The 26398-nt window shown below is 42.0% G+C and overlaps 1 protein-coding gene across 2 annotated transcripts; it reads left to right on the forward strand.

Moving 5' to 3' along the window:
• Positions 1–10663: 10663 nt before the first annotated feature.
• On the forward strand, positions 10664–24825 carry Umps (uridine monophosphate synthetase). Of its 2 annotated transcripts, XM_042669135.1 has the most exons (6): positions 10664–10870; positions 16631–16784; positions 18379–19050; positions 20466–20641; positions 22485–22599; positions 24472–24825. In XM_042669135.1, the coding sequence occupies exons 1-6, from the start codon at positions 10715–10717 to the stop codon at positions 24639–24641; spliced, it is 1443 nt and encodes a 480-aa protein (XP_042525069.1). In that variant the 5' UTR covers positions 10664–10714; the 3' UTR covers positions 24642–24825. The 2 variants fall into 2 exon arrangements, with proteins under 2 accessions (XP_042525069.1, XP_042525076.1); XM_042669142.1 differs by lacking the exon at positions 16631–16784 and having other exon boundaries at positions 10791–10870.
• The last annotated feature ends 1573 nt before the right edge of the window (positions 24826–26398 follow it).

Raw genomic sequence — 26398 nt, forward strand, 5'->3', positions numbered from 1 at the left:
ACTTAGTCTTATTCTATTTTTGATCCTTCAGTGGCTTGTCTGCAGAAAAGGGTTTGGAGAGCTGATTACGTCTTAAATGTTCATAAACTGTTTTACCCAGTATTTCTTATGGCAGACATGAAGAGTAAGATGCCTTCCAAAGCAATTATTATCACTGTTCCCGTAAAAATGGACAGAGGAAGCCGGGCGCCGGTGGCTCACGCCTGTAATCCTAGCTACTCAGGAGGCTGAGATCTGAGGATCGCGGTTCAAAGCCAGCCTGGGCAGGAAAGTCCGTGAAACTCTTATCTCCAATAAACCACTAGAAAACCGGAAGTGGCGCTGTAGCTCAAGTGGTAGAGCGCTAGCCTTGAGCTAAAGAGCTGAGGGGCAGCGCTCAGGCCCAGAGTTCAAGCCCCACAACCAAAAAAAAAAAAAAAAAAAATGGACAGAGGAAAACCTAAACAGCCTCTTTCCTCACTGGGAGGACAGAAGTAAGAATAAAACATCCCCCTGTATCACAATTCTTTCTTTAGAGTCCCACAAAACACCATTAGAAGAGGCAAATTAAATACATAGGTGTAGAAATGAACTGAATAGGTGGTTTTTGGAGGGAACATTTTGGTTCTGCTTTTTGGATGGTTAGGTCTCTCATGAATAGCATACAAATTGTCTCATAGCCTCAGTGATTTAGTGCCTATGAGTTAGCCATTGCTTTTTGCTTGCTTATGTGGAGGAACAAGGAAACTTCTATTTGTGAGACTATGAGAGGCCAAATATGATATAAAACAAATGGTGGTTATTTCTGTGCATTGACTAAAACATTGTCCCATGCATTTGATAGAAGAGGAAACATTTGGAACATCAATCTCTCTGAAGTAGGACATCCTTATTCAGAGTAAGTAGTGTATTCTACTGAACAAGTTGTGAGACTTGTTGACCATATTCCTTTCTCTCCCTCACACCTCTATAGAGTCTGGATAGACACACAGTATGTGAGCTTTCAGTGGATTTATTCATGAAGCTGTGTCATGATTTTTCTTTGTTATTTAAAAATCTAAGGATCTTTTGGGAGTAAGTAATTAGACCCAGGTTAGGCTAAAGAAAGAATTCACACATATTCCAAAAAAAGCTACTATGTGATTATCTATTCTCTGGAAGAAGTAAGGTTCTTTAATCGTTTTCATTTACTGTAGAGGGTTCAAAAGGGCTAAGTCTGTCCCTAACACAAGATGTTTTCATAGAAACTGTTATTCACATGAAAAATCTGTACAGAAACAACACTGAAATATCACAGAGCCATCTGTTTAGGAAAGGCATTGCTCCCTTTCAATAGACTAAAGTTAAAGAAGAAAGTCACCCTAAGACAACAATTCATCCTTGGTAGGGGGCATTTATCGAAGGCCTGAAGTTAATGTTCACAGATAAATTATTATGCTTTCCTGTCATCCTGTTGCTGAGAATTTTCAAAATGTGGTCACATATTAGTTTCATTTTTTGAAGCAAAATCATGGCTTAGTCAGGTAATGTATTTCACTGAGGCTAGTTGAGAAAAGGAAGAGTGGCAGGAAAGTGCAAAGAACAATTCTGGGAATACCGTCTCCTGAATTTTAATTTAACCAAGTTAATTTGCTAGCCCAGGAATAGCCAAGCAGGGGAATTCCATCTAAAACCAAGCCCACATTGTGGAGAATATGGGGACGTTTACTGTGTGTGACCTCAAGGACTGTGGCTATGAATTAGAAGTTCACAAAACATACACCATCCCTTACTAACTTAAGCCATATCTTTCATCTGTATTTGATTTTTTTTTGACCCTGGTGCTTTTGCTTCTGTTTATGCCAAACTAGCCTACTCTATGGGGGAGGTGAGTAACACTAGCCGCAAGACAAATACAAAGACTGTGAAAAACTAAACACTCTCTTCCAAATGCAATCTCTTCAGCGAACAGTAGTGATCAAAGTGCAAACTGTTGGGAAATATAGATATATGTACATCTGTACATGTATATAGTGTATATTATGTATGTATATGTTATTGCTCATATGCAGAAATCTATCCATTTGCAGACAGTTTTGGTGAGTCAATTTTTCTATTGGAAAACCACTGAGGGCCATTCAAAGCCATTAGGGATAATACGTGGCAAATAATATGGGAAATAATTAGCTGTCTTTTGAAATCCATCAGCCAAACTGACAAAGCAGGAAACACAATGGGACCATCATTTGCACTATTCTATCTACCTAGCCTCAGAAAAAGCTCTACATTTGAGTTATTAATAGCTGATTTAAAAACCACATTAATACCTCTTGGTTTTGAGTGACCCTCCCCCCCTTCTTCTCCTCCCCTCAAGTCTCTTGAGAATGTGTGGTGGGCTTCTCTGGCCATTCAGATAAAGGGCCTTATCCATAAGTGGACAGGTTTCCCCATAGGAACCATTACACATATACATATAAGTACATACTTCCATCAGGCTTGTAACAATTGACTGAGAATCACTCCACAGTATTGACAAATAGTTCTATATTTTCAAGGTGCAGAAGAATTCCACAGCCTTAATTATTTCAGTGTCTTGCTGGTCTGCCTTAAGTGTATCTTTTGGGTTTTTGGTTGCTTCATTATTTTAAAATTTTTCTGCAGTTGTTCATTTTGTATGTATACAATGTCATTTTGTAAAGGTAGGTTGTAAATATTTTATTTGTAAGTCAAAATCATTCCTGTGTAATGTTGTAAAGTGATAACCTGCTGTCTTGTTATTATTACTACAGTAAATGTTATGTTATAGATGAAACTTCAAATTGTACATCTCACATGTTATGCATTCCTATAAATATACTATACTAAAGATGCTTTTGTTGTCTTTTTTCTAATTAAAATCTTTGTTTAAAAAAATGAATATTTTTTCTCACCCCCAAAATACATTGAAGGTTCTGACAAGCTAAAGTCGTCACATTATTATAACAATTTTTTTTTGTCTAGCATTTTAGAAAGAAAGTAAGAAGTACTGTAAGGCATTTGGCAGTCCAAAAATGCCGGGGTGTGTTATGGCCCTTATTCTGGTTCCATGTTGACAGGCTATCAGGCTAGGTCTGACAGGTTTGTGCATCCTGGCACAGGCTTCAGACATTAGCCTAAGCAAACCATCAGCTTTGAAAACACTTTAGACTTTCGAGGGCGTGGGCTCTAGAGACCTGGAGGTGCTGCTTGGCCTAGCCAGTTGGGGGTGTGGAGGGGTGTGTGTGTCCTCAAAGGTGTGTGTGTGTGTCCATTTCAGCAGCTCTCCCTGGGAGTCCCCCAAGCCCCAATTTCCCTCACAGGAAATTTGTGGCCCAGTCCCCAGGGCTTTTTCAGGTGGCTGGAGACACCAAAGGCAGGAACTAACGAAGACAAGTTGTTGATTTCCCAGAGTGAACCAGAACACATACCTCACCTAATTCCCTCTGGAGGTTCACACCCGCCTGCCTCAGGAGCTTCCTAAGCTCCTTTAAAGTCTCCCTTGACATGGAATGTCATGAAAGTTGTTATAAATCTTCAGCAAGTGGACATTGACCAATGCTCAAGAAAGTGATGGCTGGTTTTCAGGAACTCACAAATGTCACCTTGACAAAGAACCCACAGCAAGAGTGGGAGAAATGGCATACTTCACTGATCTGTGATGCCTGGCTGTGGTTAGTAAGTCACAGAAAGCACAGCCACAGGGAATGTAGAGAATGAAGGAACTTCCAGTTGGCTGCAAAGAAGAAACAGGTTGGAAAACTGCAATTTCACAGAGGGATCCTAGTTGGCACTTCTTGAATGAAGAACTGGGAGGCCAGCCACTGTGTTCTTGCTTAAAACTGTCCCTAATTTTTGCTGGTGTTATTAATCAACAATGTAGCTTCAATTCTGTTTAGTCTTTTTATTATGTTTTAAGCAATTTACAAATGCTATATATCCTATCAATGCTGCCCTTTCAACATTCTCTTCTCTACCCATCTTTTCCCTCGCTCTTCTTAATTTTGTAGGATATACATTGGATTCTTGTCTGGATTTCCCCTTCTCCTTTTCACTCTTCTACCTCTTTGCTTGAAAAGTGCCTGCTTCCTGGTGTTTTGTTTTGCTGAACTTAGATTTGGGGTTTCTAAGGAATTACGCTATTTGAGAGATTCCTCGAATCTACCTTGTTTTAGCTAATACATTTGTATATATTTGCACACCACCCAATGTATTTACTTATACGCTGATGTGTGAATGATATTTTCAAAATGAAAACCAGTGATTTTTACATCACTGATGATTACGTTTGAATTCATGGATTGCTTAGGTGTATGTCAATTGTCATCAATTTTTGTGCTTTAATATATTGTATTTCTAAGGGCATATTCTTTCTTTACCTGTTTTCCCTTTCTTTCTAACTTCCAGGTGTTGCCCTAGTTGATCCTACTCAATCTTCAGATTTCTGGTAAATTATTAAATTTGTCATCGATTTTCAGAGAACTGTGTTTCCTCTCTTCAGAAGTGTATGCTCAAATATGTAATTCACATGCTTAATTGCAATTCAGTGATTAATAACTGCCTCTTATCAGTGAGCTAGATTCTTGTTTGTTCTCACCATATTCTCACAGTGTTCATATAATAACTAGTACATAGGAAGTGCAAGGAATATCATCCTGGTTCCTTTTCTCTTAAAGGCCAAGAAGTTCAAATGGACCTGAAGGGTAGGAGGGGACATGTAATCTGTTGTAATACCATTGAACTTCCCAAATCTGATTGCTCTACTTTAGATAAGAAATTAGACTGTTTTTATTTTATTTTATTTTTTTATTTTTGGGTCCGGTCGTGGGGCCTGAACTCTGGGCCTGGGCGCTGTCCCTCAGCTCTTCAGCTCAAGGCTAGCGCTCTACCACTTGAGCCACAGTGCCACTTCCAGCTTTTTTCTTTTTGCTTATGTGGTGCTGAGGAATCGAACCCAGGGCCTCATGCATGCAAGGCAAGTGCTCTGCCACTGAGCCACCTTCCCAGCTCCCAATTAGACTGTTTTTAATGGAATTAAAACATAAGGAGTTGCCTATTTCACATAAATAGATTGTGACATCAATTTCCTATTTTATATTCCAAGCTTCCTATATGTTGTTTCTTTTTATTGTTCTACGGAGGGAAATGACTATCATAGCATATAACATGGCTAGTGAATTTTGAGTTTTATATTCTACTTTCAAGAAATATACATTGAACATGTTTGATAGTATTTTATTAAGTGCTATGAGAAGTTTATAACATCATTAATATATTTGGATGATGACTAAGAATGATCATACACTGATGTAATAGATGAATTCCTTTTTGTGCTTGAAAATGCTAGTTAAACTTTTAATCTGGCATGTGTTTCAAAGCATTCAATTTATATTGAGTTGTCTTAACTTTGCTACTAAGCTAACTTATTTATTTAGATAAAATCATAATTGGCATTACCTTTTGTTTGAAAACTTAAGACTGTGTAAGACTTAATAAGTTGCTTTGCTCTTTGGTATTATCTTCACATCCTTCATTCCTCTTTAATTTGCAATTATATGTGGCTAAAACCTCATTTGTTGACCAATTTCTAGCATTATAGGAGGGAAGGAAAAGTGATTACACAAAATAACACTCAGGATCTTGAGAACATCACAAAGGACACTATAAATCACTGACTCCAGATGTGCCTTTTTACCTTGGTAAGCTTCTTTCTGGCAAAACCTCTATTTCCTTTTGGCTCGGTAGTTGAACCTAGTATATATGAGCAATATATTATTATATTATTTTTCACATATTTAATGATAGGCCCGAATTCTTGCTTACAACTTCTTGATGTGGAGAAAATTATTTGTGTGTATATTCCTTACTATACATATATATATGTGTGTGTATATATATATATATATATATATATATATATACACACATACACACACACACACATATGTTCTGGGGGAAAGAGTCCACCACTCAGAGACAGCCTAATGTAAAAAGATGACTTTATTGAGGAAGTGGACTCAGCACAGACTCAGGAGCTGGCACTGTGACTCTTACCGCCCACAAGCTAGGGTTTTTAAAGGCAAAATCCTGGTCACACGCCAGTAGGATTGTAACACACACATAAAGATTGCGTATTTATGTCAGTAGCCAATGGAGTTACAGTCCGTCTCATAGTATCTGTTTGAACTAACCTATCATTCTAATTTGAATTGGCACGTGAATTTGGGGGTCCCCACACAAAGTAGGTGGATAGTCTCACTCCCGGGGGCAGGGATAAGGCTGCTCCTTCCTGGAAGGGCAAAGGTGCTGGTCTGGTTCACTATTGTTAACCAAACAGGGCTGCAGATCTTATCTGGGCTATTGAAAACCAAACAGGACTGCGGATCCCACAACCTTATCACAACAATCAGCAGAGTGTTCACTTTTCCTGGAGTCTCAACCAACAGCATATTCCCTGACCCTGGCGGCTGGTGAAAAACCAGTATTTTTATTCTCAGGGGTAGGGGGAAACTCCTGGTATATTAAAATGGAGCTAGTTTTGGGTCCCCTTAACATTAGGAGACCCTTCCCCCTACATATATAGTAACATTTTGTATATGTGAATTACTTAAATGCTATTTAACTGAATTGTAGTAAGATTGCCCCAAAAGATTGACGTTAGACAATACTTAGAGGGTTTTAACCTATTTTTCTTAATTTTATTATCTTGTGCCTTGTTTGAATTGTGTATCACATGAACCATTCTTGATGCTACTGAAGCCTCAATTTCTTTCTCTTACTTTTTGCAATTTTTAAATAATGCTGTGCTCATAAAGATTAACTGCTGAACCTGAAGTGACAATTCCCTGAATATGATTCCCTAAAGAGTCTTTTAATTTCTTCATAAAGGTTCCTTAAACTCTATTTAGGAAAGCTTTAGGACATACAGGAAATCTTGGAAGTTTTATGTAAGGTAAATTCTATGAGGCCAGCAAAAACCTGAGGGTTCAGGTGCCCCAAAGAGGGAGCATGACAAGATTGTATGGGTATGGGACTGAGTAGGATTTGTGCAGCCCCAGGACTTAACGTTTAGGGAAGGTAAATGGAAAGACTTGGAAAAAATTATATTAAGTGAAGTAAGCCAGGCCCAAAGAAACATAGGTCCCATGGTTTCCCTTATTTGCAATAACTAGTATATGTCTGAGTCAAGCAGAAAAGGTCAGATAAGTTGATGTTAGGGAAATGAACCCTAAGATATGTATTGAAATGTTTTTTTCTTTCATGCGATTGTTTCTAACACATTTTGGGGGGGGGGGGTCCAGTCATGGGGCCTGAACTCTGGGCCTGGGTGCTGTCCCTCAGCAATTCAGCTCAAGGCTAGCGCTCTACCACTTGAGCCACAGTGCCACTTCCGGCTTTTTTTTTCTTTTTTTCTTATGTGATGCTGAGAAATCGAACCCAGGGCCTCATGCATGCAAGGCAAGCACTCTACCACTGAGCCACCTTCCCAGACCCTCTAGCACATTTATAAGGTTATTTCTTTGTTGCTTTGTATGTCCCTCCCCCACGGTATAACCCCTGCTTTCACTGTATTTGATGTTGGTATAATTTGTGGAGGGGAAGGGAAAAATAAATCGTTTAAATAGGGATACAGGTGGACCCATTGCAATAATGAGACGTACAAGTCGGTATGTGGAAAACGAACTTTACAAGTTTGGTTGGGGGAGGAGGAGGAGGTTTGGGTGGGGGGGTGGGGGGAGGATGGGATGGGAAGGGGAAATGAGGAGGCTAGAATGCTTGATAAGAAATGTACTCATTATCTTGCTCATGTAATTGTCACCCAGCCCCTCCCCTCCAGCCAGCTCCGTAAGTCAATCAACAGCCCCCCTGGCCATTCTTCAACCTCCCGAAGCTCCTCCAGTGTGGTCGGGCCCACCTCTCCCTTTCCTCCAACTCTGCAGTGGTTTGCTCTGGTCACAAGGTGCTTGTTGGACTTCTAGAGGGAATTCTCAATGCTTTGTGTTGTTCTTTGAGGTTTCAGCCTGATTTAAGCAACCATTGTTATTTAAGTGATTATACTCTTTCGTCAAATTGAATCTTAATAGGAGTATAATTGAAAGCTTAATTAGACTTTGCCAGAGAACCATGCCGACATCCAGGTACAGAGAACAAAGAAAGGTTTATTGGGGCTGGAGGAGGAAGGGGGCCCCAAGACTCCTTCTTGCCAGGGAGAAGTGAGAAGCAGCACTGGCTATTGTCTGAGGTGACCTACATAATCTAGGTGGGTTTAGGAGGGGCTAGAAGGAGCTAGGAGGTGGAGACACTGGTGTGGGCGTGTGGGCCAGGGGCTTCATCATGGCAGACTGGGATTTATGGCTGCTGTCCAAGTAGTAGATAAGGGGTCCTACAGGTGCCCAGACCTGAAGGTCACTCTACGGGGCTCTTGTTGCCTTATATGGTGGTAGCTGCCCCAGAGAAGTGCCATCCCAAGGCAAAGGGGCCTGGAAGTTGATTATTTACTGTTTTTACTACATGGGCCTAGTGCTGTATAGGAAGGGAGCATGCTAAGCTGTGGAGAAGGGAAGGAGTGGACTAAGCTATGGGAAGGGAGCTCATTTCGCTAACAATTCTATGGATAGTAATTTGAAAACTGATGATTTAAACATGAATCAGAATATGCCTATTTGATTTTACTGAGATATTTTTCTTCTATTTTATTTTGGATCTTTTTTTTTGTTGTTGTTGGTTGTGGGGCTTGAACTCTGGGCCTGGGCTGGTGTCCTTTAGCTATTCAGCTAAAGCTAGTGCTCTACTATTTGAGCCACAGTGCCACTTCCAGTTTTCTGAATGGCTCAAAGCTAGCCTGGGCAGGAAAAGTCCGTGAGATTCTTATCTCCAATAAACCACCAGAAAACTGGATGCGGAGCTGTGGCTCAAGTGGCAGAGCACTCACTTTTGTGCCCAGGCTAGCTTTGTACCCCAATTCTCAGATCTCAGCCTCCTGAGTAGCTAGGATTACAGTCATGAGCCACCCATGCCCAGCTTCATATATCTTTTGATACTATTATTACATAAACAAGTTTTATACGTGTAATCTTGAAGTGAGTATATCCTAAGTTGGAAAAGCTGTACTTTTATGCCAAGGAATGTATGAATTATAGTCAGAAGTAGCTGTGAAAGTAACTTCATACTTAAATAATTTTAACTGATTTAAATTCTTGTTTGGCATTGGTAATAACAAAGCTAATTTTCCATTAAGAAAAAAAAGAAAACACTTTGATTAGCTTGCTTTGACAGTAAGAACAAAGACGTTCCAACATTTGGCTTCTATTGCATTAAGATTGCATTTGTTTGTAATAAGAAACAACTTTTCCCATTGGCTGTGCAGCACGCTTTCTTCAGGAAAGAAAATAATAATAATAATAATAATACAGTAATAAGCCAGGCTCTGGTTGTTCCAGTCTGTGACCCTAGCTGATACTCAGGAGGCTACCTGAGGATTGAAGCCAGCTGGGCCAGGAAAGTCAGTGAGATTCTCTCATCTCCAATTAAACACCAAAAAAGCCAGAAATGGAGCTGTGGCGGAGTGGGTAGTATTAGCCCCCCTCTTCCCCCTCCCCCCCCAAACAAAAACAACAACCCAACAACAACCAAAAAAACCCCACCAAACCAAACCAAACCAACAAAACACCTAGGTTAGGCTAATTTGAATTCTCAGGCTTACATCAAACTTGCTTGGATTTTCAGGCTTGTGAGCAACATTACCCTTCAGATAGCCCTGTGGCCCGCTGACCCACCCTCTAGTTACCCTCCTCCCACCCTCCCTCGGCCCCTCTTCACCCAGAAGGAAGTGAGTAGCTGCCCCTCTTCCCCAGCACGCAGAAGGGGTAAAGCACAAACTTCTGCTAGACCCTCCTATTCTTATGTGCAAATTGCTATTAAGCTCTCTATAATCAAGAAATCTAAAGGAACACTACTGCATTGCTGGTAGGAGTGTAAACTTGTACAACCACTTTGGAAAGTAGTATAGAGGTTCCTGAAAAGACTCCACGTAGAGCTCCCCTATGACCCAGCAATCCCACTTTTGGGCATTTACCCAAATGATCACAAACAAGACTATACTAAAGCTACCAGCACAACTATGTGTACTGCAGCATTATTTACCATAGCTAAGATATGGAACCAACCCAGATGCCCCTCAGTAGATGAATGGATCAAGAAAATGTTGTGTGTGTGTGTGTGTGTGTATGAATTCTATGCCTCCATCAGAAAGAATGACACCACCCTATTTGTTAGGAAATGGAAGGACTTGGAAAAAATTATATTAAGCAAGCCAGACTCAAAGAAACATAGGTCCCTTATCTGCAGATGCTAAGTTAAAGAAAGAAACGCGGGCTCCTCGGAGAGCTTCACCCTGCTGAGACAATGGAGGCGCTGGAAGTGAGAGCGAGTAGCTAACACGGTGGTGGAGGCGGTTATAGCTCCAGGGATCGAGGGCTGCAGACAGTAGTCAGCATCTCTACAGATTCCCCGAGCGCTCACCACCATGGAGTCAAAGGAACTGCAGGGCAGTCCACCCCCGAGGAGCCCCCAACGCCGGAGGCCCGCGGAGGGACCGGCGCCGGAAGCGGCCCTGGCTCGCCGCCGCCGCGCGGGACAGGCCGGAAGTGGCCGCGGAAGGGGCGGGGCCTCGCGCGTGACGTCACGGGGGCGCCAGAGTCGGCGTGTGGCTTGGTATTCGGAGCGCGGAGCGCGCGCGAGGATGGCGGCCGCGGGCTCGGCTTTGGAACCCTTGGTGGCCGATCTGTACGACGTGCAGGCTTTCAAGTTTGGGAACTTCGTGCTGAAGAGCGGGCTCTCCTCTCCCGTCTACATCGACCTGCGGGGCATCGTGTCCCGCCCGCGTCTTCTCCGTCAGGTACCCGGCGGGAGGGAAGGAGGGACCGCGCGGGGAGGGACGGAGGGGGCGGCGGGGCAGGGCCGGGCCCACCTCACCGGAGCCCGCCACCCCGCAGGCCCACCCGGTGCGAGCCGGTTCGGGATGCTCAGGGCGCGTGGGGACCTGCCCGGCAGCCGGTTCCCCAGCGCCCGCCTCTGACACGTGCTTTCCAAAGCGCTGGGAAATTCTGCGACCGGGAAGCCCTGGCGGGAGTTCTTGGTATTTAGCATCTCCCCCCCCCACACACACACCCGAAAGTAATCTTGAGGAAGAAAGGAAAAAGTGAGTGAGCGATGCATTTAATAGCTGGTCACTCGTTTAGAAAGGCCAGGCAGGCACCAGTGGCTCACGCCTGTAATCCTAGCTTCTCAGGAGGTTGACGCCGGGCTGGAAGGTCAACTCAGGCAGGAAAAGTCCTTGAGACACCCTCATCTCCAATTAACTCCCTCCCGCCCCCCAAGCCACTTGAGCCGTGGCTTCAGTAGTTTAGAGTGCTAGCTTTGAGCAAAATTAAGAGACAGCGCCCAGGCCCCAAGTTTAAGCCCTAGGACCGACATTAAAAAAGAGGAACTGGGTAGTAGTTTGCATTGTGTTGTATGGCCAGGAACAAGAATGAAGGCCCGGTGGCGGACACAGCCTCGGTGGCAGGTGTTTGGTCCATGTGTGAAGGATGAATCTGGGATACCTTAGCGGTTTCTCCGGCTTCACTATATAGGAATCACCTGGGAATGAATTTCCTTACACTGCCCAATCAACTTGTGTAGTTCTGAAGAGGCGTGAGCCACAGCTCTATCTGTGGCCAGTTAACTGGAAATAAGACTCTCTCAGGGACTTTACTGCCTGGGCTGGCTTTGAACCTCAACCCTCAGATCTTAGCCTCTGTAGCATTATGAGGTGTTTTTTTTTTTTTTTTGGTCGGTCGTGGGGCTTGAACTCTGGGCCTGGGCGCTGTCCCTCAGGTCTTTAGCTCAAGGCGAGTGCTCTACCACTTGAGCTACAGCGCCACTTCCGGTTTTCTGGTGGTTTATTGGAGATAGGAGTCTCACAGTCTTTCCTGCCCAGGCTGGCTTTGAACCGTGATCCTCAGATCTCACCCTCCTGAGTAGCTAGGATTACAGTCGTGAGCCACCAGCGCCCGGCAGCATTATGAGTTTTAAAGTTCAGATAGTCATATGTGGTTAGTGGCTACCATATTAGACCGTATAATTATGTAATATTTCCATCATCACAAATAATTCTATCATGAAGACATGTAGCCAACCATAGTGGTGCAACACCCATAATCTCGGTAAGGCAGAAAGTACAAACCTTGTAAGTTCCCCACAGTTAGGGTTTACTGGGAATCTATATGTTTGGTGATTGTAAAAATGATTGAAACATTGATGGAAGTGGGTTTAACTTGTTAAGTCCTTACCATCTAGAATCTTGCTATGATAATCCTGCTATAGTGTGTCATCACGGTAGCGAAATTGCGGGATGTATGGGGACATTTACATTCTCCAAAGCAGTAGAGTTTATGCTAACTTTGAGTTTCCTAGTGAAGGAGGATCCCACACATCCATGCCAGGGGACCACACAGAGGCAGGCAGGCACAGGAGAAAGATTATTATAAGGTTTATTAGAGGAGCCATATTTCCCCCAAGAGGCTTGTGTTTTACCCCAAATCAGCAGGCTTTTGGTCATGTGTGATGGAACAAGGCTGGCAAGGTCTGGGCAAGGCTGTGGCATCTCCCAGCGTGTATGGACTGTCACACCTCCGGTTGGTGACCTGTAAAATTCTATATATATTGGTTAAAGATCAGGTTTACACCGGCTTTTGTATACTATGACAACTTTGTTTTGTTTTCTGGGCATTTCCCATTCACAAGCCACACTGTATCTTGAGTTACTTTGGTCCCTTGATCTTAAAGGGAGTTGATCTGCGCACAGGGGAGAAAACAATTAAAACCTTAGCCTTAGTTTATTAGCCAAGGTCAGAGATACAATATTTAACTCTTAGCATACATGGACATAGGAATGACATAAATCACAGCCAACGTAATTACCAATTTTATTTACTTTGCAAAGGAAACCGTCTTTTTCTTTAAACTCCTTTCCAAAGGCTTTTTAAAACTGCCTGTTTTTTTTTCTTTAGCTTATGGTCAGGTCACAAAGTTTTAAAGCAATTTAGTTTAAATCACAGCTTTCATTGACAAAAGATCTTTTAGTACGCAGAATACTTAACCTTGAAACCATAACCGTTTATATTTAGACAAATAGACATGTTTGTGCACAAATTATAGAGCACACTTAGACTTTAAAATCGGCCGTTTTAAAGTTTTGAAATTTTAGCAGTATTACTTTTCCTAATTATGATGGAACCATGTGGTCCATTTAAAATACAAAACTTTGCCAGCAACAAGAAAATTAGTAAGCAGAAGACAAGACACCATAATGGTGCCACCGGTCAGGTGGTGGGGGAGGGTCACGGAATCAAGTTGAAACAGCAGCTGAATTACCACGATGCCAAGAAGGCACATCCACCACATGCTCAGTGCTAGAGAGAAGATTGAACAGAACTTAATACATTTTTGGTAATGTCCAAATTTGTTGACCTTTTTTTGGGGGGGGGGGGTTTAGACTTAAACTCATCCATTTTTTTTATCTCAAGGAGTATAAACAATTTTTTGCTGGCTACATTCTTCCAGGGCTTAACCAAGGCCTTTAGCATATCCAATACTTTAGTTGGAAGAAGGCAGAAATTACCAGAAGCTAATTTTGGAACAGCAAGAGGCGGAGTTTAAAGCGGGGGGGGGGGGGGGGGGGGGGACTTTTACCTGCCCAAGTGCTCACAGAAGTGGAGTTTTAAATTTGGAGGCAAATTTGACTGATGGAGGCTCAGCAGCTCTCCAAGGCCCACATGGCTTTAATGTAAAGAAATTTAGTGTCCTTCCCATGGTATAGTGACCAATAGCCAAGTGCTTGCCGCCAAACGTCCCCTGTGGTGCTGTTTGGCTTGAAATAGTGGGGGGAGGGGGAGGAGCTGCCAGTAAGAAATGTCATCATGTTTTCTCCACAGGGGCCCTTGGCCATGGTAGGCCCTAGCGCCCAGTTCTGGGCACTTGGCCAAGATTTTGGTTAGATGGCAGATGGGGGGCTTGGTTAGCCCACGAAGGCCCAGGTGGCCTTACAGACAGAATGACAGAAATCAGAAACCCAGAACTCTGGTACTGGTCCCTCACCTGGGGGTAGGACTTAATTAGTGGTGTTGGATGGGCAGGTAGAGCTCAATCAGGAGAAAGTTACCTTGGTGGTCCTCTGACGACCAGAGTGTAGCATCTCAGGGTAGGTCCCAGGGCAGCTGGTCGAACCCCCTTCTGAAGTGGAGGGGGGAGCAAATCTACTGGGGAGCCTATCTGTACGAGCCATCAATGAAGGAGGATCAGACACATCCATGCCAGGGGACCACACAGAGGCAGGCAGGCGCAGGAGAAAGATTATTACAAGGTTTATTAGAAGAGCCATATTACCCCCAAGAAGGAGCACATGGCCTCCACCACCATTCAGGTAGCAGGAGGGTCTGGGGGATAGCAAGTGAGGTAGATGGGAGTTCAGGTAGATGGGAGTTCAGGTGGGTCTGGGCGCAGCTGTATAGAAGGAACTTCAGGAATGGCGGGGAGGGGGGGGGGAGCAGGTCTGGGTGGAGCTGAGGACCAAAGGTGAGCATAATACTAACGCCTAGTAATAGGGAGTATTTGACTATGGTTTTATGTGTGCATTAATTGTAAGGAGAAGCTATTTATGTCACTAAGAAATGCATTTCCAAAATAATGTTCTCATGCTTCCATCAAAATTTATTAATTATTTTAATTCTGTGCTCATGATAATACAAAAGACTTAAGACTTGAAGGCATAATTTTAAATGTAAGTTAACATACATTAATATACATGAAGCAGATAAATTTTCAAACAAATTATATTGGAGTAAATGTGAAGACTTGGTGTCAATGTTGAAGGGGCAGATGATGCAGTCTCTGGCCTCAGGATTGTCTGAGGACTGTTTGTGTATATGAAAAGCTCTTGGCATGCCAGGCTAGAGGGGGAACATGTTCTCTCTCCCTATCTCAAAACACATGTCACAGACTCCTGGAAGCTGAGGAAGTAGTTCTTCTGCTTGCTTAAACATAGATAAACAGCTAGTCTAGCATTTTCCTGAGATTGGGAAAGTGGTTTGAGCTTGCTCTAAAATAGTTTAGATAATAACATACAAAGTCATTGTCTCATAGGTTAAGTAAAAATGTATCTGTTGAAATTCTTTGTGTAAATTTCTCCTAACTAAATCTTGGCAAAGATCATGCTTGCTTGTCTTTAAATACCCACTAACAATAAAGCACTGCATACAGTGGCAATTGCTGTTTGCACTCTACACCCCCTGTATCCTAGTGATTTCGTGACCCTTACCCAGGGACCCCAACGCCTTAGACGTTGACAAGTAAAATTCTGTGGAAATAGTGAAGTTAAAACATCAGGTTGAAAACATGAAAAAAATTCTAATTTCATAGTCGTGGTGGTGGTGGTGGGGAGCATGCATTTGCTGGATTTGCTGGGGATTAAACCCAGAATCTTGCATACTCTTAAGACAAACGCTTTCCACAGGGCTAGACCTAGCCCTGTTCCCCGCCTCCCCCAGTGGAGATATAGGCCGCAAGTCATAGTTTGAGGATAAATCAATATTATTAGTATGAGAAATAGTTACAAATTAAAAATACTCACGGACCTTTAAATATTTAGAAGTACATAAGCAAAAAAAACATTTTAGAAGACCTCTAACCTAGCCACTTAGGACGCTGAGTTCTGAGTCCCTCTTGAGGATTGTGGTTGGAAGCCAGCTGAGCAGGAAGACACATGAGACTCTTATCTCCAATTAACCACCAAAAAGCCAGAAGTAGTATCTGTGGCTCAAGAGGTAGAGTAACACACCAAAAAGCCAGAAGTACTATCTGTGGCTCAAGAGGTAGAGTGTAACATACACACACACCAAAAAGCCAGAAGTAGTATCTGTGGCTCAAGAGTAGTACACACACACACCCCCAAAAGGTAGAATAGTGTACACACACACACACACCAAAAGACTTGTAGTTTGTGAAGTAGCTATGAATTTATTTTTCAGAAAGTGTAAGGTGGAAATGGGATTTGGGGCATTGAAATTTTATTTATGTGGAAAGTATAAAGTATATTTCACACAATAGACTCTTCACAAAACTTCTTAGTTGAAGACTTTCTTCAGAAACTTTAGCCAAGTGTCATTAATACTGAAAGCATAACATTACTGAGGGGTAGTAGGGTAGTCTGGGGACTGTTTTAATCTTTGGGATCAGTGTCATGACCTTCCCTAGTACCCTTCAAGTCTGTCCTGAGTCATCAGGCTGAATAGATTCTTTCCTGCATTTATATTGTGTTTTTATACTAGAATTTAATTATGGTAATGTGTCCAAATGATTTTGAATATTTTCCCTTGTGCGTTTATGTCTTAAAAAGTCCAACTGTTTGGCTAATCCATTTGTGGATATAAGTACCCTGAAATTTACTAAAAGGCATTTGTTCTTCTCTTCCACCATTAGGTTTGAGATTCATCCTCTACCAAGTTATCTATCTTTTGAGATTCATCCTCTACCAAGTTATCTATCTTTAATGTTGTCACATGATTTCTATGCCATTTAAAAATAATAATAGGAAGTGTATATATTCATTTGCTTACAGGTTGCAGATATTTTATTCCAAACTGCCCAGAATGCAGGGATCAGTTTTGACACAGTGTGTGGGGTACCTTACACTGCACTGCCACTGGCTACAGTTATCTGTTCGACCAATCAAATTCCAATGCTCATTAGAAGGAAGGAAACAAAAGATTATGGTAAGAGGATAAGTAGCTCTGCATGGGGGAGAAGGATGGTGGGGAGGGAAAGACTGAGCGAAAATGAGGGAGGGAGTGACACTATTCGAAAAGAAATTACTCAATTCCTGATTTATGTTACTCTAACTCCTCTGAACATCACCTTTATAATAAATAAAAAATTTTTTAAAGTAGCAAAAACTTTTAAGTTAACATGCAACCTGTTAGGAAGTTTTTCCTGTACCATTATTTTCCTGGTATTTGATTATTCTTCCTAAGTCCTTTAAGTTATTGTCACCTGTGGAATTGGTTAATGCCTGATTTAAATCACCTTTCTTTCCATTAGCTAATATTTTTCATTAGCTGAACTGTTTTGTATTGATTAGGCAGTTGAAACATCAACTTGTATATTGATATATTCTCTCTTTAGCAGGATGTCCTAGGAATATATGCTGCTTTTTTTTTGGCCAGTCCTAAGGCTTGAATTGGTGTCCTTGACACTCTTCCTGATTTTTTTTTTTTCTCTCAAGGCTAATACTCTACCACTTGAACCACAGCTGTACTGTTGGCTTTGGAGAGATGACTCTTAGACTTTCCTTCCTGGGCTGGCTTTGATCCACAATCCTTGGATCTTAGCCTCTTAGGTAGCTAGAATTATAGGCTTGAGCAACTGGTACCTAGCAGGTTTGCCAATTCTTTAAGGGGAAGAAAGGAGTTAAAAGAAATTGAAAAGGTCAGAGATAAATCAAGAAATGGATAAAATACCCACATATTTTTAAACAAGATTAGTTAGTAGTGGAAAATCTAAAAGGAGTCTCCAAAGAATGAGTCTATAAAAGTTTATAGCCTGAGCTATTGACAGTTTATAGATTATATGAAAATAATGGGATTTGAAGATAAAGTAGTATATTTAATCACAAACAATTGAAGTGGGTCTAAAAAGGTTGCAAAATATTTTCCTTCTGAATTTATTTTCAAAAAGCAAATTGTGGCTGGGTGCTGGTGGCTCACGCCTGTAATCCTAGCTACTCAGGAGGTTGAGATCTGAGCATCACAGTTCAAAGCCAGCCTGGGCAGTCAAGTTTGTGAAACTCTTATCTCCAATAAACCACCAGAAAACCCAGAAGGGCCACTGTGGCTCAGGTAGTAGAGCACTTGCCTTGAGCTGAAGAGCTGACAACAACAACAAAAAAGCAAATTGTGTAGCTGTTTTAGTGATGAACTTGAAGTAGAGGAATTAAAAGGAATAATTAAAGGAATTTAGTTGATAGTTTTATTTCATAACTGCTTAACCTAGGATATTGCACTTTAAGAAATTCCATATTTGAGCTTACAGACACATTGATATTTACATTGAAAATAAATCGCTAGATTTGCCATAAATATTTCATATATAATGGCAGTTTGGGGAATCAGAGACACTGAACAAAACAGTTATGGTGGCACATTGAAGAGTGATCAGAAAACAAAATAGCTCCAAAGTAGACAGTTAGAATATAAGATTTAGAGCATCTCATTCTTCATAACTGCACACTAAATGTATTCTGCAGTATCTGTCTTAAATTGGCTGAAATGTGTGTATAAATTGTAATTAGACTTTTTTTTTCTATTCTAGGTACTAAGCGTCTTGTAGAAGGGACGATTAATCCAGGAGAAACCTGTTTAATTATTGAAGATGTTGTCACCAGTGGATCTAGTGTTTTGGAAACCGTTGAGGTTCTTCAGAAGGAGGGCCTGAAGGTCACTGATGCCATCGTACTGTTGGACAGAGAGCAGGGGGGCAAGGACAAGTTGGAGGCACACGGGATCCGTCTCCACTCAGTGTGTACACTCTCCAAAATGCTGGAGATTCTTGAACAGAAGAAAAAAATTGATTCTGAGATGGTTGGGAGAGTGAAGAGATTCATTCAGGAGAACGTTTTCTTGGCAGCTAACCATAATGGCTTTCTCACTTCTGTAAAGGAAGCACCCAAGGAACTAAGCTTTGGTGCACGTGCAGAACTGCCCCGGACCCATCCTGTTGCCTCAAAGCTTCTGCAGCTTATGCAAAAGAAAGAGACCAATCTGTGTCTGTCTGCTGATGTCTCAGAGGCCACTGAGCTATTGCAGTTAGCAGATAGCTTAGGACCCAGCATCTGCATGCTCAAAACTCATGTAGATATTTTGGATGATTTTAATCTGGATGTGATGAAGGAGTTGACAGCTCTGGCAAAACGTCATGAGTTCTTAATATTTGAAGACCGGAAATTTGCAGATATAGGGAACACAGTAAAAAAACAATATGAAGGTAAGAGTATTTTTGAGAAATCTCCAAAAATCAGATTCAGCCTAAACTGGCGAAAAGGAAAAAAGTTGATGTCTTGGCAAACATAACTGGAAGTACAGCCATAGAGCAGACTGTCAAGTGTGGTTGGATCCAGAAGCTCAAGTGATGTCTTCTGAAACTGTTCTCTCCCCCTTTCTCAGCTCTTCTTTCTTCTGTTGACTTCTTACCTCAGGTAGGCAAACCCCACAGTGCTTCACTGTATAGAATCCCTTCATTAGCTCACCTGGGGATGTATCTGTTCCTGCAGGCATCTTTGAGGTAAATTTTTCTTACAGTAACATGTATTTTCCCAAGCTATTTCTTTCTGATAGAAATGTCTATGTGACTAGCGTCATGTGCAGATGCCCTAACACTGTCGTTCCCTTTAGCTTATTGACCGTCATAAGAATTGTACAACTTTTTGAGGTTTGCATGTCTTCCTCCGGCTCCCTCCCTCCTAACCTTTTTTTTGGTGTGTGTGTTAGTTCTGGGACTTTAAGTTCTTTGGGGTTTTTGCTCAAGACTAGTGCTCTACCACATGAGCCTCACTTCCACTTCTGGCTTTTTGCTGGTTCTGACTTTCCTGCCAAGGCTAGCTTTGAACATTGGCCCTCAGATCCCAACCTCCTGTAGATAGGATTACAGGCATGAGCCATCAGCATCCATACTTGCATGTTGTTTGTTTTAATCATTACTGCCCATCGCTGGTGGCACTACCTGGTGCTGGTGGCTCACACCTGTAGTCCTAGCTACTTAGAAGGCTGAGATTTGGATTGCAGTTTGAAGCCAGTCCTGGCAGGAAAATCTGTGAGACTTTCATCTCCAATTGAGCCACAGCACCACTTTGAGTCTTGGGTAGCTAAGTGGTAGAGTGCTGGCCTTGAGCATAAAAGCTCAGGGACAGTGTCCAGGCCCTCATTTTCAGCCCCAGGACCGGGGAGGTGGAGGGGGTGTGTGTGTGTGGAATCATTGCCACTAGTTTTTAAAATGTGTAGAGTTCCTCATTTGAAATCAGAATAGTTAAGAAGAGCCAATTAATTAACATTGAGAAGTTGTTGGGAGATCCTTGCTGAGTGGAAATTGGTCATCTTCAAGAGGAGATTCAGGATGTTGTTGTCCTTGATCTCAGTTAATGCCTGTCTTCATTGGATTCTGTCTCTAATTGCATGAGCTTTAGCAATGGGGTTCCAGGTTCAGTCTGTGAAAATAAGTTAGACTTATCACTAGGCCTGACAAAGTTACAGAGCTCCTAAGAATTTCTTCTCATTGTTCTCTCACCTCGATACCAGGTAGATAATCGCTGAAGACTTTGAAATGTTTGACTTCATTAACATGTTGGCAGAACCAAAGAGGTTTTTGTTTGAGAGTTGGCAAGTATCTTTTTCCTCCCTTCTTAGGTGGTGTCTTTAAAATAGCTTCCTGGGCAGACCTGGTAAATGCTCACGTGGTTCCAGGTGCAGGGGTTGTGAAAGGCCTGCAGGAAGTTGGCCTGCCTTTGCAACGCGGGTGCCTGCTCATTGCGGAAATGAGCTCTGCTGGCTCCCTGGCCACTGGCAACTATACTAAAGCAGCGGTGAGTGACAAGGACTGGTGGGAGAGATGAGGGCTGTTTTGCTGCATGCTTCAGGGCAAGAAAATGTCTTCATCTGGGGTCTGTGGGAAGCCCTGTCTCACCCTGCAAATAGCTGCTGTTACTGAGATAGTAAGCTAACAAAAATTGGATACAGTTTCTTGATACTTAGTAGAGTTTTATATCTCCTACTGGACACTTAAGGAATTTGAATTACACTCTGGGAGAAACACGAAGACACAGTTAAGTAAGGGTCTGTCTTGAGGGGGGGGGGGGGACTAGGGGGGATGGGAAGGTGAAACAAAGGAGGAGGCAACAATGCTTGATAAGAAATGTACTCATTACCTTGATCATGTAATTGTGACCCCTCTGTATGGTATTTTCACATTTTTTTTTAAAAGGGTCTGTCTTTAGCTGCATGTGTCTTATTTGTCCGTGTCATGGGGCTTGAACTCAGGGCCTGGGTGTTGCTCCTGAGCTCTTTTCCCCAATGCTAGCACTCTGCCATTTTGAACCACAGCTCTACTTCCAGTTTTCTGGTGGTTGATTGGTGATAAGAGTCTCACAGCCTTTCCTACCTGGTTGGCTTTCAACTGCAATCCTCAGATCCTCAGTATCCCAAGTAACTGGGATTACGGGTGTGAGCAAGCCACCGGTACCCAAGCTAGCTGTCTTGCTTATACTTGCCATTTTCTTCTCACCTGGAGTTGAATAGAGCTTCCAGATGTGCAGTTTGAGTGTCCTGAGTCCCACAGTGCCAGTTTCATGACAGCAGTCCCCATTAAGTGGTTTCTTTTTACCCTGGCTCTTAATAGTGATTGGTATTGGGTGGGAAAAGCTAAGGGGTCAAGCCACATTGTTGTCTCTAGTATTAAAAAAGTTCTTCCAGTACATATGTGTTGGTGTCTACCCTGAACCCCACCCTGAGCCCGGCACATCCAATTTTCTACTTGAAAAGTGCCTCTTCTGCTGGGCACCAGTGTTTCATGCCTGCATTCCTAGCTACTCAGGAGGCTAAGATCTGGATATTGGTTTGAAGCCAGCCTGGGCAGAATAGTCTGTGAGACTTCACTAAAGTACTTTAAAAAAAAAAAGCCAGAAGCAGAGCTGTGGCAAAAGCCAGAAGCAGAGCTGTGGCTCAAGTGTTAGCCTTGAGCAAAAGAAGTTCAGGGATAGTGCCCAGGCCCTGATTTCAAGCCAGGACCAGCGCACACACAAAGTGCCTTTTCACACTTTCCTGGTATAATTCATAAAGGCTATGTGAGACTCTTTAAGAACTTGCATGGGTTAGGTTCTAGCTCCTCCCCTAAGTTCTCCCTGTTTTTGCCCCTTACAAGCAGAGGGGCTAAGAAGTCATTGCTAATATTAATATTTTGGGCATGTAAGTCTGACTCCAGGACAGGAATTGACTTGTTACTGGTAATATCTGGTGGTCAGAGTAGAATAGTGTCAGGAAAGAACCAGAGCAGAAAGCCAGGCAGACTTGCTGTGTATGTGAAACAATAGTGTAAAAAATAGATGGTTCATAGCAGGGGTTGAAGAAGAGGGAAAATGGCAGAGATGAAAGATTTCCTCAGCTCTTGATATTTGAGAATGGATAATTACAGACAAATACAAATATAAATAAATACAGGTAAATACTTGACTTTAGATGCAGAAGTACAGGGATTTTGATGAGCTACATGGGGGAAGAAGTCATCTTATGCACTAATGAAGCACAGTTGTTTGGTCATTCATATTTAAGATAACCAGTTTTAGGTAGTGAATTTATGTTGAATCTGCTTAATCAGGATAATTTTTTTTTAAGTATTAACTGTTTTCTTATAATATGGCATATTTTCTATAGGTTGGAATGGCTGAAGAGCACTGTGAATTTGTGGTGGGTTTTATTTCTGGTTCTCGAGTAAGTATGAAACCAGAATTTCTTCATTTGACCCCAGGAGTTCAGTTACAAGCAGGAGGTAAGTCTGTTTTCAAACCGTTTCTTTACTCATATCATAAAGACTAAAAATAAAACTGTTAAAGTTGCTATAGAAAGGCATTCTTGGTCTAGAACAATTGTGATTGAGTCTTTTAGCCCAGTGATACTGGTCTGTATTTGCAAAACAGCTTGTAATCTAATTTTAGGATTAAAATTTAGAAAGTCCTTGAAATAGGCCACAACCTTACACTTGAGGTTAATGTTTTCTGGTTGGTATTCTGAATATGCTGCTAAAAGAAGGTATTGTGTGCTCCAGAGTTTAGAAACTTCTAGAGGAGCTAACAAAACTTTTGCTTCTTTGTGCAAATATACACTATGAATCTGCAACATGGAGCACTTCAGTTCTGCTGTAATTCCCAAACCAATTGGAATGTGAAACATTATGCAGTCTGAGAAATGTAGTGTGGTGATAAAAAAACAGTTCAATTTTTTATTCAGCTAGGGGGTAATATAGATTATAGAGGTATGTTTAAGTATTCTGTAGGACTCTGATAATCAATTGTTTTCAATGAATGAGGGAGAAATGACTTAAAACATGGCAAGAAAGGTCCCCATCACAGTTACGGTATGGACAGAGCCCGCTTTCCATTTCTTTCCCTTGTAGACTTAGGTTGGTCTGGAGTAGTAATTTGATCATTAGGGTTCTCATTTAATGACTGTAAACTGAAAACTGTTTATCACCCCTCAGTGTAATTGGTTAGGTGGTCAGCTCTGATTGTTTTTATCATTGCAAAATTCAAAAGATATTTCAGAGGAAGTAGATAGATTTACCCTAGTGGTTACCTCATCCACAAAGGGAGGCACTGGCTCTACTTATCCATGGCACGGAGAGAGTTACTGCATTTTTTTTTTTTTGTAGCCAGTGTTTTCCAGTTACAGTTGGCCATATGTTCAAACATTTCCCTTGTGCATATTGTTTACAAACAGGGACATTTTGCTTTTCTGTACATGTGGAGTGTGTCTTGAATACTCCTGTAGACTACTAGCAGATCTGAGTAGAGGAGTGCTCTGAGGAACAACTCAGGTGTTGAAGGAGTGGACAGGGCACTATGCTGAACAGATGGAAGGATTAGTGTTGGAGACTAAGAAGGTTGATATATAACCACAGTTTTTTAACTGGGAAGAACAGGCTAGTGAGATTGAATCAATTAAAAACAGTAAGGTCATTGGATGCTTCCTGTGCCTTTTCCCATCACAGAGCAGGCCTCAGCGGCATGACTGGTCTACGTAAGGCTTCATAAGTGTTTGCATTGGTTTGCAAAAACTGGACACTTAAGATCCACATTTGTGCCAAATATTCTGAATCAGATTTGGGTTCTTGGCCTATTCACTTGGCAATCTGTAACTTTAAACAGAAAGTAGATACAATAGAGAGAAATACCAGAAAGTAGATACAATAGAGATACCATTGGGAGGCTGTTTCAGGGGTACCTTGTCCCCACAGTTCTTTAACTAGCTAGTACAGTTATGAAGCTTTAACTATCTTTCTTAAAAAGTGTCCATGAAGGATTAAGGTGTAAATACTTCTGAGGCATCTCAGAAAGGGTCATATTAAATGGTAGCTATCAGGTTAGATGCCTTCAAGGAAGATGTTACTGAATCTTTTCTTGGAAACAGTAGATTAACCATATTTAACACACCCAAAACTATAAATGTTCTAGAATTACCTACATTGAAAAGGAGTAGGTTAGGATCCTTCTTTAGGGTGGTCTCTGGCAGATCCAGGGAATCTCATCACCTGGAACTAGAAAGCAGGAACATTTTTAGAGCTAATTAGATATTTCAAAGGAGATATGGCAGGTTTTTCAGATATTTGTATTATGGGGTTTTTTTGCTTTGTTTTTGTCTACAGGGGATCATCTTGGTCAACAGTATAACAGTCCACAAGAAGTTATTGGTAAACGAGGTTCTGATGTCATCATTGTAGGACGGGGAATACTTTCAGCTGCTAATCGCATGGAAGCAGCTGAGATGTACCGGAAGGCTGCCTGGGAAGCTTATTTGAATAGACTTGAGGATTGAGTGCATCGGCTACATTCATAAAAATGCACTGAAACTTAGTGGCCTCCTAAAAATTGCTGTGTTGAAATGATTGGCCTTTTCTGCTGCGTGGAAAGGACTTGAGTTAAATCATGAACCAGAAAATATTGACAATAGCTTGTAATCACTGCATTGAAACTATATAACAAGATCATTTTAAAGCCTGCTTTTATTGAGACTTGTTATTAGGCAACCAGAACAAGACCATTTTAGAAATAGAGGGTAAAACCAGTAGAGCATGTGTTCTTTATTTTAATATGTTGCCCAAATAATGTCTGTTAACTCACCTTAAAGGTGACGGTGTAGGTATTCAAATGGTGTTGGATCCAAGAACCATTCTTTCTTACCCGAGTGCAGGTGAGAAGGGGAGAATTACTGTCACTGAGCTTCTGGTTCACTTCTCAGCAGCAGGAGTCCTTCACAGCTCTCTCTTGCCTTGTTGAATAAGTTAGTTGCTTTCCCTTAAGCTATCAGCCGCAGGTTCCACCTGGGGATTGGCTTGAGGCTCCTACCTACTTATCCCAGCTGTCATTATAGTGGGAAGCCAGCCTTCACTAGTGTCCAGTTTGGATGGGAGTTTGAATAAAGTCAACAAATGTATTTACAAAGTAGGCAGCTCCCAGAACCAGCTTGCTGTAGCTTACAAACTTCCTATCAGCTGCTCATATTCTCCTGGTTGACTGCTTGCAGTGCTTCCTGCAACCACCCAGTTAAATCTGTATTGGTTTATTAGGCCCAGTTCAAATCCATGGCCACCCACAAATTTTAACATTTCCCCCTTTTGTTCAGGCTGTCACCAAGTGTCACTGGTCCTGGGACTCAGGACCACATGACCCACACTTCAAGTTCTTTTTCCATCCAAAGAGGTGATTTCGTACTCAGCAGGTAGCTGCACGTTAGAAGACTTGAGGACCCAGTATACTGGAGAGACTTAAGTATCAGGGGTTACAAGCAAGGTCCAGCCAGTTAAGTCCACCACATTCAGGGATCTATACAAGTATTGGTAACTATAGACTTTTCCCTGTTAAGTCATTTTTAGCAACCCATTACATCAGTATTTTCCCATCATCCATCTCAGTATGCTTACTCTCTGATGAGTAATGGAGTTACATGACTTCAAAAATGGAAGCTTTTTTTTTTTGCCAGTCCTGGGGCCTGAACTTAGGGTTTAGGCACTATCCTTGAGCTTTTTGTTCAAGGCTAGCACTCTACAACTTGAGCCACAGCACCACTCCCAGCCTTTTCTGTTTATGTGGTACTGAGGACTCGAACCCAGGGCTTCATTCATGCTAGGCAAGCACTCTACCACTAAACCACATTCCCATCCCCCAAATGGAAGCTTTTAAAAGCTAGGAAGAGCTGGGTGCTGGTAATTCACACCTGTTAACCTAGCTTGTCAGAAGGCTGAGATCTGAGGATCACTGTTCAAAGCCAGCCCAGGCAGGAACAGCTGTAAACTCATCTCCAATTAACCACCAGAAAACCAGAAGTGGCACTATGGCTCAAGTGGTAGGGTGCCCTGGCCCAGAATTCAAGCCCCATGGCCAACAAAGAAAAAAAGCCAGGAAAGACCATGTCATAGTACCTGCGACCAAATTAAGGAGTAAGAACAAGTGCCAGAAGTGACTGGTTACAGCATAATTCCATCAAATCAAAGGGGATGGCATAACCAAGGGAAACTTGAAGGTTAGGGTCTCATCACGGTGCACAGTCTTGTTCTTATAAGTCTAGAAAACACT

Source organism: Dipodomys spectabilis, unplaced genomic scaffold, assembly GCF_019054845.1.
Source record: "Dipodomys spectabilis isolate Male_0828 unplaced genomic scaffold, ASM1905484v1 ptg000017l, whole genome shotgun sequence".
Classification (NCBI taxonomy): domain Eukaryota; kingdom Metazoa; phylum Chordata; class Mammalia; order Rodentia; family Heteromyidae; genus Dipodomys; species Dipodomys spectabilis.